Source organism: Piliocolobus tephrosceles, chromosome 16 (assembly GCF_002776525.5).
Source record: "Piliocolobus tephrosceles isolate RC106 chromosome 16, ASM277652v3, whole genome shotgun sequence".
NCBI classification, from domain to species: Eukaryota; Metazoa; Chordata; class Mammalia; order Primates; family Cercopithecidae; genus Piliocolobus; species Piliocolobus tephrosceles.
In genome coordinates this window covers 34099867-34114738 of record NC_045449.1, presented here as the reverse complement: position 1 = coordinate 34114738, position 14872 = coordinate 34099867, and the positions used below count along the sequence as shown (strand labels likewise).

General features: G+C 44.0%; 1 protein-coding gene and 1 pseudogene across 4 annotated transcripts in view; both read left to right on the top strand.

Moving 5' to 3' along the window:
* The window catches only part of RPS6KB1 (ribosomal protein S6 kinase B1), a 45898-nt gene that overhangs the window by 13015 nt on the left and 18011 nt on the right, over positions 1 to 14872 (top strand). For all 4 annotated transcript variants that reach the window (XM_031934270.1, XM_031934271.1, XM_031934272.1 and 1 more), the window contains 3 exons: positions 7056 to 7105; positions 9099 to 9219; positions 11269 to 11337. In XM_031934270.1, the coding sequence (XP_031790130.1) occupies positions 7056 to 7105; positions 9099 to 9219; positions 11269 to 11337 (240 nt within the window). The remainder of the gene's footprint in view (positions 1 to 7055; positions 7106 to 9098; positions 9220 to 11268; positions 11338 to 14872) is intronic.
* LOC111537660 lies at positions 8210 to 8967 on the top strand (annotated as a pseudogene).

Below are 14872 nucleotides of genomic sequence, written 5' to 3'. Positions count from 1 at the left end.
CCTGCCTCAGCCTCCCGAGTAGCTGGGACTACAGGCGCCCACCACCTTGCCCGGATAGTTTTTTTGTATTTTTTAGTAGAGAAGGGGTTTCACCATGTTAGCCAGGATGGTCTCGATCTCCTGACCTCGTGATCCGCCCGTCTCGGCCTCCCAAAGTGCTGGGATTACAGGCTTGAGCCACCGCGCCCGGCATCTTTTTCTTTATATATTTTATTTATATATATATTTATTTATTTTAGAGATGAGATCTCACTTTGGAGTTCTGGTCTCGAACTCCTGGCCTCAAGCAGTCTTCCACCTGGGCTTCCCAAAGTGCTGGGATTACAGGTGTGACCCACTGCGCTTGGCCTATTTATCTTTTTATTATTGAGTTGGATTAATTCTTTTTTTTTTTTTTTTTGAGATGGAGTCTCATTCTGCTGCCCAGGCTGGAGTGCAGTGGCATGATCTCAGCTCACTGATCTCAGCTCACTGCAACCTCCACCTCCCAGGTTCAAGTGATTCTCCCGCTTCAGCCTCCTGAGTAGCTGGGACTATAGGCACCCGCCACCACGCCTGGCTAATTTTTTGTATTTTTAGTAGAGACGGGGTTTCCCTGTGTTAGCCAGGCTGGTCTCGAACTCCTGACCTCATGATCCGCCCTCCTCGGCCTCCCAAAGTGTTGGGATTACAGGCGTGAGTCACTGTCCAGCCCGGAGTAATTCTTTATATATCATTTTTGTTTTTTGAGATGGAGTCCGTCTGCCCTATTGCCCAGGTTGGAGTGCTGTGGTGCCATCTCTGCTCACTGCAACCTCTGCCTCCTGGGTTCAAGCAATTCTCCTGCCTCAGCCTCCCTAGTAGCTGGGATTACAGGTACCCACCACTACGCCCAGCTAATTTTTGTAGTTTTAGTAGAGATTGGGTTTTGCCATTTTGGCCAGACTGGCGTCAAATTCCTGACCTCAAATTATCTGCCTGCCTTGGCCTCCCAAAATGCTGGGATTACAGATGTGAGCCACTGCACCTGGCGTTCTTTTTTTGTTTGTTTGTTTTTGAGATGGAGTCTCACTCTGTTGCCCAGGCTGGAGTGCAGTGTTGCGATCTCAGCTCAACTGCAACCTCCACCTCCCAGTTTCAAGCAATTCTCCTGCCTCAGCCTCCCGAGTAGCTGGGACTGCACACGCTCACCACCATGTCGGGCTCATTTTTGTATTTTTAGTAGCGATGGGGTTTCACTATGTTGGCCAGGCTGATCTCGAACCCCTGACCTTGTGATCTGTCCGTCTCGGCCTCCCAAAGTGCTGGGATTACAGGCGTGAGCCACTGCGCCTGGCCACATTCTTTACATACTCTTATTCTGTAGTTTTTATTTTCTTTTTTGAGACAGGGTCTCAGTCTGTCACCCAAGCAGGAGTGACGCAATTTTGGTTCACTGTAGCCTTGACCTCTTGGACTCAAGCAGTCCTCCCACCTCATCCTCCTGAGTAGCTGGGACTACAGATGTGCGCCACTATGCCTGGCTAATTTTGTAGAGACCGGGTTTCACCATGTTGCCCAGGCTGGTCTCAAACTCCTGAGCTCAAGTGATATGCCCACCTCAGCCTCCCGAAGTGTTGGGATTACAAGCGTGAGCCGCTGTGCTCAGTCTCTTTTAGCTTTCTTGACGGTGTTGGTGTCTTTTGACATGCAAAGGTTTTACATTTTCAGTAAATCAGTTTATTGATTTTTTAAATTGTTTGTGCTTTGGGTAATGTATATAAGAAATTTTCATACATTATTGCTTTCCCCAGGATCATGAAGATTTACTCCCTCCTATGCTTCTTTTTCTTCTTCTTCTTTTTTTTTTTTATTTGAGACAGAGTCTTGCTCTGTCATCCAGGCTGGAGCGCCGTGGTGCATTCTCGATTCACTGCAAGCTCTGCCTCCCGGGTTCTCGCCATTCTCCTGCCTCAGCCTCCCAAGTAGCTGGGACTACAGGCGCCTGCCACCACTCCCGGCTAATTTTTTGTAGTTTTAGTTGAGATGGGGTTTCACCATGTTAGCCAGGATGGTCTCGATCTCCTGACCTCGTGATCCGCCCACCTCAGCCTCCCAAAGTGCTGGTATTACAGGTGTGAGCCACCGTGCCTGGCCCCTCCTATGCTGCTTCTAATAATTTATTTTCTTGTTAAGTTTTGGGAGGATTTTTTTTTTTTTTTTTTTTTGAGATGGGTTTTGTTCTTGTTGCCCAGGCTGGAGTGTGATGGCGCGATCTCAGCTCATTGCAACCTCCGCCTCCTAGGTTCAAGCAATTCTCCTGCCTCAGCTTCCTGAATAGCTGGGATTACAGGCTCCGCCACAATGCGCGGCTAATTTTTTGCATTTTTAGTAGAGACGGGGTTTCACCACATTGGTCTGACTGGTCTTGAACTCCTGACCTCAGGTGATCCACCCGCCTCAGCCTCCCCAAGTGTTGGGATTACAGGTGTGAGCCACTGCGCCCAGCCCTTGGGAGGATTTTTTTTTGGAGGCTATGTTGCCCAGGCTGGAGTGGAACTCCCAGGCTCAGGTGTTCATTCTGCCTCAGCCTCCTTGATAGCTGGGACTACAGGCACGCAACACCACACTCGAGTTTTATAGTCTTAGCTCCTGTATTTAGGTCTTTGCTCCATTTTGAGTTAATTTTTGTGTATAGTATGAAGTAGCATATAGATACCCAGTTGTCCTAGCATCATTATTTGAATTGTATGTGATATCCAGTTGTTCCAACACATTTATTGAAAGATTATCTCTTGCCTAATGAATATTTTTGGCAGTTTTATCAAAAATTAGTTGACAATATAAATATAAGAGTTTATTTCTGGGCTCTCAGTTTTGTTCTCTTGATCTATATGTCTTTCTTTATGCCACTACCACACTGTCTTGATGGCTGTAGCTTTGTAACATGTTTTGAAATTGGGAAGTTTCAGTTCTCCAACTTTGTTTTTTCAAGATTGTATCAGTTATTTTGGGTCCCGTGCATTTCTTTCTTTTTTTTTTTTTTGAGACAAAGTCTAGCTTTGTTGCCCAGGCTGGAGTGTGCAGTGGCATGATCTCAGTTCACTGCAACCTCCATCTCCTGGGTTCAAGCCATTCCTCTCCTCAGTCCTGATTAGCTGGGATTACAAGCATGGATCACCACTTTGGCTAATTTTTATATTTTTAGTAGACATGGGGTTTCACCATATTGGCCAGACTGGTCTTGAACTCCTGACCTCGAGTGATCCACCTATCTCAGCCTCCTAAAGTGCTAGGATTACAGGTGTGAGCCACCACACCTGGCCTGGGTCCCTTGCATTTCTTCCTTTCTTTCTTTTTTTTTTTTTTTTTTTTGAGATGGAGTCTCGCTCTGTCACCTGGGCTGGAGTGCAATGGAATTATCTCGCTCACTGCAACCTCTGCCTCACGGGTTCAAGCAATTCTCCTGCCTCAACCTCCTAAGTAGCTGAGATTACAGGCGCCCTCCACCGCACCTGGCTAATTTTTGTATTTTTTAGTAGAGACAGGGTTTCGCTGTGATGGCCAAGCTGGTTTCAAACGCCTGACCTCAGGTGATCCACGTTCTTTGGCCCCCGCCAAAGTGTTGGGATTACAGACGTGAGCCACCTTTCCCATCTGGTCGCTTAAATTTCTTTCTTTTTCTTTCTTTTTTTTTTTGAGACGGAGTCTCGCTCTGTCGCCCAGGCTGAAGTGCAGTGGCGTGATCTCGGCTCACTGTAAGCTCCGCCTCCTGGGCTCACACCATTCTCCTGTCTCAGCCTCCCGAGTAGCAGGGACTACAGGCGCCTGCCACCACTCCTGGCTACTTTTTTGTATTTTTAGTAGAGATGGGGTTTCACCATGTTAGCCAGGATGGTCTCGATCTCCTGACCTCGTGATCCGCCCACCTCAGCCTCCCAAAGTGCTGGGATTATAGGTGTGAGCTACTATGGCCAGCCGTCCCTTGCATTTCTATATGAATTTTAGGATCAGCTTTTCAATTTCTGCAAGAAAGGAACCTGGGGTTTTGATAGGATTCAGTTGAATCTGTGACCAATTTGGTTAGTATTGCCATCTTAACAATGTTAAATCTTCTGATCCATAAACATGGAATGCCTTTCCTTTTATTTAGGTTGTCTTTAATTTTATTCAGCAATGTTTTATGTTTTCATTGTTTTCAGTGTATAAGTCTTACACTTTGGTTGATTTTTTTGTTTTGTTTTTTTTTTTTTTTTTGAGACAATCTCAGTCTGTTGCCCAGGCTGGAATACAGTGGCACGATCATGGCACATTGTAACCATGACCTCCTGGACTCAAGTAATCCTACCACCTCAGTCTTCTAAGTAGCTGGGACTACAGGCGTGTGCCACCACATTCAGCTAATTTTTAAAAAATTTTTTGTGTTGGCCGGGCGCGGTGGCTCAAGCCTGTAATCCCAGCACTTTGGGAGGCCCAGACGGGCGGATCACGAGGTCAGGAGATCGAGACCATCCTGGCTAACACGGTGAAACCCCGTCTCTACTAAAAAATACAAAAAACTAGCCGGGCGACGTGGTGGGCGCCTGTAGTCCCAGCTACTCGGGAGGCTGAGGCAGGAGAATGGCGTACACCCTGGAGGCGGAGCTTGCAGTGAGCTGAGATCTGGCCACTGCACTTCAGCCTGGGCAGCAGAGTGAGACTCCGTCTCCAAAAAAAAAAAAAAAAAATTTTTTGTGGAGGCAAGATCTTACTACGTTGGCCAGGCTAGTCTTGAACTCCATGTAATCCTCCTGCCTTGGCCTCCGGACGTATTTATGCCACTGTACCTGCCATAAATTTTTTTCTAAGCTACTTCTTAGTGATGGTATTATGAATGGAATTGTTATCTTCATTTCATTTTGGGGTTGTTCATTGCTAGTATATAGAAGGTTATTTAAATTTTGCACCCATTTATTCTATGGTCAGATTAAATGTGTGGCCAGCATGACTTCCAACTGTTTGACAGTGTTGCTTAATTATTTTGTCTTGATCGGCTGCATGTTACACTAGATACCCTGGACTAGTTGTGGGTACCGTAGGCTTAGTTTATAGCATTATGTTACTCTGTGTGTTAAAAGCACATCAAAATAGCACTGTGTGTAAATCATTTGATTTGTTAAGTCATACTCAGAATGTAGTGCCTTTAATTTCTTAATACACAAAATGTATATATTTTTTCCTTTATTGGGGGGGTGCAGAGTCTCACTCTGTCACTCAGGCTGGAGTGCAGTGGCGCAATCTCTGCTCACTGCAACCTTTGCCTCCCGTATTCAAGCGATTCTCCTGCCTCAGCCTCCCGAGTTGCTGGGACTACAGGCACCCACCACCACGCCCGGCTAATTTTTGTATTTTTGGTAGAGATGGGGTTTCACCGTGTTGGCCAGGATGGTCTCAAACTTCTGACCTCAGGTGATCCACCTTCCTCGGCCTCCCAAAGTGCTGGGATTACAGGCGTGAGCCATTGCACCCGGCTGAAAATACACATTTTCAAGTAGATAAATCAAATAGATAAAATGTACATTTTGAAGGATAATCCACTTGGTTTTATTTTTTGATTAGCGATGAGTAGCCTCTATAGTTTAGTTGTCATGTAAAAGAATTTTTTTTTTTTTTTTTTTGAGACAGTTTCACTCTTGTTGCCCAGACTGGAGTGCAATGGCGCGATCTCGGCTCACTGCCATCTCTGCCTTCTGGGTTAAAGCGAGTCTCCCGCCTCACCCTCCCGAGTAGCTGGCATTGCAAGCATGGGCCACCACGCCTGACTAATTTTGTAATTTTTTAGTAGAGATGGGAGTTCTTCATGTTGGTCAGGCTGGTCTCGAACCCTCAACCTCAGGCGGTCTGCCCGCCTTGGCTTCCCAAGGTGCTGGGGTGACAGGCATGAGCCACCGCACTTAGCTTTTGTTTTTTTGTTTGTTTGTTTGTTTTTTGTTTTTTTGAGATGGAGTCTTGCTCTGTCGCCCAGGCTGGAGTGCAGTGGCGCAATCGTGGCTCACTGCAACCTCTGCCTTCTGGGTTCAAGCAATTCTCCTGCCTCAGCCTCCCAAGTAGCTGGAACTACAGGCACATGCCGCCACACCTGGCTACTTTTTGTATTTTTAGCAGAGATGGGATTTCACCGTGTTGAACACCTGACCTCATGATCTGCCACCGTTGGCCTCCCAAAGTGCTGGGATTACAGGCATGAGCCACCACGCCTGGACTGTCATATAAAATTAAAAGCAAAAGCTGGGGCCAGGCGTGGTGGCTCACGCCTGTAATCCCGGCACTTTGGTAGGCCGAGGAGGGTGGATCACCTGAGGTCAGGAGTTCGAGACCAGCCTGGCCAACATGGTGAAACCCCATCTCTACTAAAAATACAAAAAATTAGCCGGGTGTGGTGGCAGGCACCTGTAATCCCAGCTACTTGGGAGGCTGAGACGGGAATCGCTTGAACCTGGGAGGCGGAGGTTGCAGTGAGTCAAGATTGCGCCACTGCACTCCAGCCTGGGCGACAGAGCAAGACTCCATCTCAAAAAAACAAAAAAACAAAAATTAGCCAGGTGTGGTGGTACATGCCTGTACTCCCAGCTGCTCGGGAGGCCAAGGTACGAGAAACACTGGAACCTGGGAGGCGGAGGTTGCAGTGAGCCGAGATGGCACTGTTGCACTCCAGTCTGGGTGAGAGAGTGAGACTCCATCTCAAAAAAGGAAAGAAAAAAAAGAAAAAGATGGGTGCCTGTAGTCCCAGCTACTTGAAACACTGAGGCAGAAGAATCACTTGAGGAGTTTAAGGCTCTGGTATGCTGTGATCATACCCCTTAATAGCTACTGACTGCATTTCAGTCTGGGCAACTTAGAAAGACCTCATCTCTATTTGTAAAATAATTGAGAGTGAAATTCACACAGTGTTGTTTGTGTACTATATTTATTCATTACCATATTTGCCTATCGTTGAAGTATAAGAGAATTTTTAGACTGGTTTATTTCATTCATTCTCTTTCAGTTATGAAACAAAGAATTAAACCTTTAAATTTTATGTTTTTGAGATTATTTCTGAAATTTAACATATTTTTCAGGGTCAGTTAAATGAAAGCATGGACCATGGGGGAGTTGGACCATATGAACTGTAAGTTTATATGAAGAGATGTTCATTGTGTTGTCTTTCTTACAAGTAGGTTTTATCAGTTCTATTTCATAGCAATCAAGTGATTCCAGTAACCTGTTCTTAAATATGTAGTCATATATATCAACTTGATGTATTGAATTTGGCACCAAACTCTGATCAATATTGTAACCTATCATAGTTTTGAGATTATATATGGATTTTGAGGAACAGATATTAATTCAGATTCAGAGTACTGAATATGAATCTGAGTTGTTAGTGTAATATAGAGAGCCACAGTTTTAATCTTTTCTTACAGAAAAATTTGCAGAAATGCCTCAAAAAGTCAAATGCTTTCTGTTTTGCTTTAATATACAAACAGAAATTCATACAGTCATTCAAACAGAAATTCATGCAATCCAGCTGGGCACAGTGACTCACACCTGTAATCCCAGCACTTTGGGAGATCGAGGTGGGCGGGTCATTTGAGGTCAGGAGTTCGAGACCAGCCTGGCCAACACGGTGAAACCCTGTCTCTTCTTAAAATTCAAAAATTAGCTGGGCGACAGAGCGAGACTCCGTCTCAACAACAACAAAAATGAAATTCATGTAATCTTAAGTCATTTTAGACAAGCTCCATTAGGTGAGTATGGTGATTAATCTGCTCTGTATCATACACTCAAGTAAAAAGCCTTGGTGTAGGAGGAGAGTGAGAAGATAGATCACTCATGTACATTTAAATGACAGAGACAATTGCTACCCCTTTTGGATTCTTTATTTTTATTTTTTTGGAGAGGGAGTCTCCCTCTGTCACCCAGGCTGGAGCACAGTGGCATGATCTTGGCTCACCGCGACCTCCACCTCCTGGGTTCAAGCGATTGTCCTGCCTCAGCCTGCCAAGTAGCTGGGACTACAGGCGTGCACCACCACACCTGGCTAATTTTTTTTTTTAATTTTGAGACAAAGTCTCGCTCTTGTCCCCCAGCCTCCCGAGTAGCTGGGATTATAGGTTCCTGCCACCACGCCCAGCTAATTTTTGTATTTTTAATAGAGACGGGATTTCCCCATGTTGGCCAGGCTGGAATTTTCGTATTTTTAGTGAAGACAGGGTTTTACCATGTTGGCCAGGCTGCTCTTGAACTCCCGACCTCAAGTGGTCCACCCACCTCAGCCTCCCAAAGTGCTGGGATTAAGCCACCACGCCTGTTGGATTCTTGAAATTAAGCTAATAACTTAAAAAAAAAGATACAGAGAAGAAGTTTTGTACCATGATGTGAACTAATTGGGTAGTTTTGGAAAGATCCCAGATTTTCTGCTGACGTTGCCAAATGAGGTTGGATAATACCTAATTTCATAGATATTTTGAATGAAGTAAATTTGAATACTAGAAGACTTTTTTTCTTTGTCAACTTAATAAACTTGTTCTAATTTACCTTAGTTTTGGGGTGCTTGATGCTTATGAAAATAAATAATTGTCTTCTTTTACATTGTTGCACTACTAAGAGCAAGATGGGTCACCAGCAGCTGTATTGGAGTCACCCGTGAAAATTGAGTCAGGGTTCTTGCTCTTATTGCATCTGCTCAAACCAGCAAGATCTGATCCAGAAATACGGCCACAATATGTGCTGCCAGTGTTTCCATCAGTACACGAAGGACATAGGTTTCATTAAGTTGGACTAAGCGATCTTCCTTGAATGGATTATCCAAGGCATCTACCCAGTGAAAAACCTCTTTGTACATACCTCTTTGTACAATACTTCTTTGTACATAAAATAAACATTTATAAAATAAGTAAATAATCGATTGCACATTCTGTGAACAAGGAGGTAAACAATTATCGGGCCACCCTCATCTTGACCTGCTGTTCTGTTTGTTTAGAGCACAGATAATTTGCTGTCATGTCCTTTTTTCCTTTTACTTAATTATATTACATTTCTTTTTCTCCATTTTCTTGACTATATGCTGAAAGTAATTTAACTTTTTGCAAATTTATTTTTGGTTTTGCTTTTCTTCCCAGTGGCATGGAACATTGTGAGAAATTTGAAATCTCAGAAACTAGTGTGAACAGAGGGCCAGAAAAAATCAGACCAGAATGTTTTGAGCTACTTCGGGTACTTGGTAAAGGGGGCTATGGAAAGGTAGGCAATATTTTTGAAATGAGAGCTGTTGTCTGTCTTGAATAAATTGATTTTTATGCCCTGCTTCTAGCAGTCATCTTCAATCTTTGTCAGCTGTCAGCAAAGGATATGATCGTGACCACTTAGCTGGTACGTTTGAGGGATGTACAGAAGTTCAGTTTTCCCTTCCACACATGTAAAAGCCTGGCACATAATAGGTACTCAGTCAGTATTTGTAGAATAAATAAGTAGGCAGCTATACCAGGCAAAGTCTATTTTTAGAGGGTTTAATCTTTACTTTGGTTAAATGGTATCCTCTTTAAAAATAAACTCCTCCTTGCTTACAAGAGACATGGCACTCTAAGTTGTTATCTGTTACTGAGACCTTAATCTCAGCTGGTTATCTGGAGCAGTAGATGGAGGAAGCTGAAGGAATATAAAAAGGGGGAAGAAAACTGAAGAAAACTATTTAGTTTCACAGTTTTGCCCAAGGCTTTATAACTGAAGACATCACTTTTATGAGTTCAGCCCACGAAAATTTTTACCAAACTTTTCTCTTATCAAAATAATTTAGATAACAACTTGGTTAGGATTAAGTTTTAAGAACTATTTTTGCTATTGTGTAGTGTTAATTTTTGCAAAGCAGACATTTGTAGTCTATTCTTATGCTTAAGAACACATTCTGATTTCTAATCATCCTGAATGTGCAACACATGCACTTTGAATCTCACATATTTTAGGTGTTGCATGAAAATGTTTATAGTTGTCTTTCAGTATGGGGGAGGGATAAGGGGGGACTGATTCCAAGACTTTTGCAGATAATGAAATCTGCCAATGCTCAAGTGCCTTATGTAAAATGGCATAGTATTTTCATATAAGCTACACGCATCCTCCCATATACTTGGTTTTTTTTTGTTTTGTTTTTTTTTTTGAGACGGAGTCTCGCTCTGTCGCCCAGGCTGGAGTGCAGTGGCCGGATCTCAGCTCACTTCAAGCTCCACCTCCTGGGTTTACGCCGTTCTCCTGCCTCAGCCTCCCGAGTAGCTGGGACTACAGGCGCCCGCCACCTCGCCCAGCTAGTTTTTTTTGTATTTTTTTAGTAGAGACGGGGTTTCACCATGTTAGCCAGGATGGTCTTGATCTCCTGACCTCGTGATCCGCCCGCCTCGGCCTCCCAAAGTGCTGGGATTACAGGCTTGAACCACCACGCCCGGCCATACTTGGTTTTTTATTTTATTTTTTATGATTTTTGAGACGGAGTCTCACTCTTTCCCACAGGCTGGAGTGCAGTGGCGCAATCTCAGCTCACTGCAACCTCTGCCTTCCAGATTCAAGTGATTCTCCTGCCTCAGTCTCCTGAGTAGCTGGGATTACAGGCGTGCGCCACCACATCCAGCTAATTTTTGTATTTTTGGTAGAGACGAGGTTTCACCATGTTGGCCAGGCTGGTCTTGAACTCCTGACCTCAGGTGATCTGCCTGAGTCGGCCTCCCAGAGTGCTGGGATTACAGGTGTGAGCCGCCGCACCTGGCCATATTTATATTATTTTTTATTATTTGTATTGTTTATTGCTTTTCCCCCCAAATATTTTCATTCTGAGGTTGGTTGAATCCGCGACTGCTGAACCTATAGATTCAGAGGACCAAGTATAAGTACAAGCTATATTAAGTAATAGGTAAACAGTAATTTCCTGTCAACTATTTTTAAATAGTTTTATGTGAAGCAAGGGCAGTGGCAGCCTTGAAAGAAATTTATGAAATATTTTATAATTTTTAAGGTGGCATTATGCTTCTGGGAACACTGTTATAGCTTGTTCTAAGTAGGATTTTATATACTAATATGAAGTAACTGTTTATTATTAGATGGTCATTGTCCAACATTACCACCAGATGGCAGCAGAACAAACAGGAAAGTCATGATCGTTAATGTGGTCTGTTCTTTAGCTGATCATTTTTGCACATAGTTTTTATAATGTAAACTGCTGTGGCATATGTTTCTTATAACTAGGAATTAAGGGAGTATGCCTGACATAGTTTGCCTTTGAATAACACACACTTTTTTTTAATCCAGGTTTTTCAAGTACGAAAAGTAACAGGAGCAAATACTGGGAAAATATTTGCCATGAAGGTGCTTAAAAAGGTGATTTCCACTCCCCCTTTTTAGTCCTCTCACACCATATTTTTACACTGGATCTTAGCCAAAAGGCTGAGAAGCAATCACATCATATTTTTAATTGTTGTAACAGTTTAGCCTAAAATTTGCAGCCAAAAAAATGTATCTCAAGCCAGGTACAGTGATGCATACCTGGATACTTGGGTGACTGAGGCAGGAGGATTGCTTGAACTAGGAGTTCAAGGGTAGCCTGAGCAATGTGGCAAGACCCAGTGTCTTACAGAAAAAATGTATTTCTTTTCTTTTGAGATGGAGTCACACTCTGTCGCCCAGGCTGGAGTGTGGTGGCGCGATCTCGGCTCACTGCAACCTCCATCTCCCAGGTTCAAGTAATTCTCCTGCCTCAGCCTCCCAAGTAGCTGGGACTACAGGCACACACCGCCACGCCCAGCTACTTTTTTGTATTTTTGGTAGAAACGGGATTTCACCATATTGGCCAGGATGGTCTTGATCTCCTGACCTCAGGTGATCCGCCTGCCTCGGCCTCCCAAAGTGCTGGGATTACAGGCATGAGCCACCGCACCCAGCAAAAAATATATTTCTAACACAGTTGCAGTACCTTTTAGAATGTGAGGTATGTTTCATTACTGTTATTCCTATTTTTATTTCTGGTTGTTGAGGGTGGAAAAGAAAGCTCTTGCAATTCGTTGCTGAGGTAACTCTTTGCTGTTTCTGGTCTCATTTCTAAGTAATAAGCATATACTGCTATCTCTCTTTCTCTCTCTTTTTTTTTTTTTGAGATGAACTCTCATTCTGTTGTCCAGGCTGGAGTGCAGTGGTGCAATCTCAGCTCACTGCAATCTCTGCCTCCCAGATTCAAGTGATTCTCCTGCCCCAGCCTCCCTAGTAGCTGGGATTACAGGCGCCTACCACTATGCCCGGCTAATTTTTGTATTTTTAGTATAGATGGGGTTTCACCATGCTGGCCAGGCTGGTCTCAAACTCCTGACCTCAGGTGATGCACCTGCCTCGGCCTCCCAAACTGCTGGGATTACAGGCGTGAGCCACTGCGCCTGGCCTACTGCTTTTTTTGTTGTTGTTTTTTTTGAGATGGAGTCTCGCTCTGTCATCCAGGCTGGAGTGTAGTGGCACGATCTCGGCTCAGTGCAAGCTCCGCCTCCCAGGTTCATGCCATTCTCCTGCCTCAGCCTCCGCGGTAGCTGGGACTACAGGCACCCGCCACCACGCCTGGCTTATTTTTTGTATTTTTAGTAGAGATGGGGTTTCACTGTGTTAGCCAGGATGGTCTCGATTTCCTGACCTCATGATCTGCCCATCTCGGCCTCCCAAAGTGCTAGGATTACAGGTGTGAGCCACCGCGCCCGGCCTATCTTTTTTGTTTTTTTTGAAACGGAGTTTCGCTCTTGTTGCTCAGGCTGGAGTGCAATGGCGTGATCTCGGCTCACCGCAACCTCTGCCTCCCAGGTTCAAGCGATTCTCCTGCCTCAGCCTCCCTAGGAGATGGGATTACAGGCGCATGCCACCATGCCCAGCTAATTTTGCATGTTTAGTAGAGATGCGATTTCTCCATGGGGTTTCTCCGTGTTGGTCAGGCTGGTTTCGAACTCCTGACCTAAGGTGATCCACCTGCCTCCGCCTCCCAAAGTGCTGGGATTACAGGCATGAGCCACCACTTCCGGTCAACTGCTATCTTTTTAATTCAGCAGTTTTCAAATTTTTTGTTTTTTTAGAGACAGACCCTCACTCTGTTGCCCAGGCTGGAGTGCAGTGGCGTGATCTCGACTCACTGCAACCTCCACCTCCCGGGTTAAAGCGATTCTCCTGCTTCAGCTTCTTGAGTGGCTGGGATTACAGGCACCCACCACCACACCTGGCTAATTTTTGTATTTTTAGTAGAGATGCAGTTTCGCCATGTTGGCCATGCTGGTGTCAAACTCCTGACCTCAGGGGATTGGCCTGCCTCGGCCTTCCAAAGTGTTGGGATTACAGGCATGAGCCACCGCTCCTGGCTGTATTAACTTTCTTTTATGAGAGTTAAGGATATTAATCTTGTTTACTTCACCCTCCTTTATCTCATCCTCTCATTTTGTTTTGCTTTCTTTGAATCTACTATTGTCCTCTGATACCTTACAACAATTTTGTAAAACGCCTTTCAGTCTAGTGTTCTTTGATCAGACTTATAAGATAATCTATCAGTTCCATTTATTTCCCAGAGGCATATCTTAGCAACTTTCTATCCACCTGTTCCCATCTGGAGTAGTAGCTCTTTAGTCACAACTGTTATGACTGGACTCTTTCTTCACCACAATCCCTGGAATCCTCCTGGCTCCTTCAGTGTTGAATCTTTTGTTTCCTGGATCCCATAGCTTTTCCTTTTTCTTAGTTTATGCCCTTGTTTTGGTGACACTCTACTAGTGGCTCCCTCAGAAAAGGTACATAAAGATACATAAAGATACATTTATAATAAAAATATATTCATATTGCATATTTGAGATTTCTTTATGTTTATATTTACTTGATTATGTTATTAGAGTTGAGAATTATTTTCACTTAGAATTTTGCTCAATTTTCTTCTATACTCGAGAGTTTCTGTTGAAGTGCTTTGGCATTCTGATTCCCAGTCCTTTACGCATGGCCTATTTTTCTGTGGAAATATTTAAGATTTTCTCTTTATTTCTGATCTAAGTTTTTATAGTGATGTGTCTTGCTTTGACTTTATTATTTTTATTTAGTTTTTGATAGGGTCTCGCCCTGTCACTTAGGCAGGAGTGCAGTGACACAATCATAGCTAAGTGCAACCTCAAACTCCTGGGCTCAAGATATCCTCCCACCTCAGTCTCCTGAGTAGCTGGGACCACAGGCACGCACCACCAGGCCTGGCTAATAAAAAAATGTAGAGATGGGCACTCACCATGTTGCCCAGGCTGGTGTTGAACTCCTGGGCTCAAGTGATCTACCTGCCTCGGCCACCCAAAGTGCTGGGATTGAATTACAGGTGTGACCCACTGTGCGCGGCCTATTTAATTAAATTAATTAATTTTTTTATTTTTAAGAGACAGAGTCTCACTCTGTTTCCCAGGCTGGAGTGAGGTGGTGTAATCATACCTCACTGTAACCTGTAACTCCTGGGCTCAATCAATCCTTCTGCCACAACTTCTGAGTAGCCAGGACTACAGACGCATGCCACCATGCCCAGTTCATTTTTAAAATGTTTCATAGAGACAAGGTCTTCCTGTGTTTCCCAGGCTGGCCTGGAACTGCTGGCCTCAAGTAGTTGTTCTGTTTTGGCTCCCAAAGTGTTGGGATTACAGGCGTGTGCCACTGTGCCCAGCCTATTTTTATTCTTTTAATCTTAAAGCTTTAGTCTTTCAGTTCTAGGAAATTTTCTTAGGTGATTTATTTGACAATTTCCTTCCCACTGTTTTCTCTTCTTGAAATTGTAATTAGTTGAATGTTCGATCTCCTTAACTGATCATCTAATTTTTCTTATCTTTTCCACATTTCCATTTCTTTGTCTTGTTGTTTACTTTCTTCTACTGAA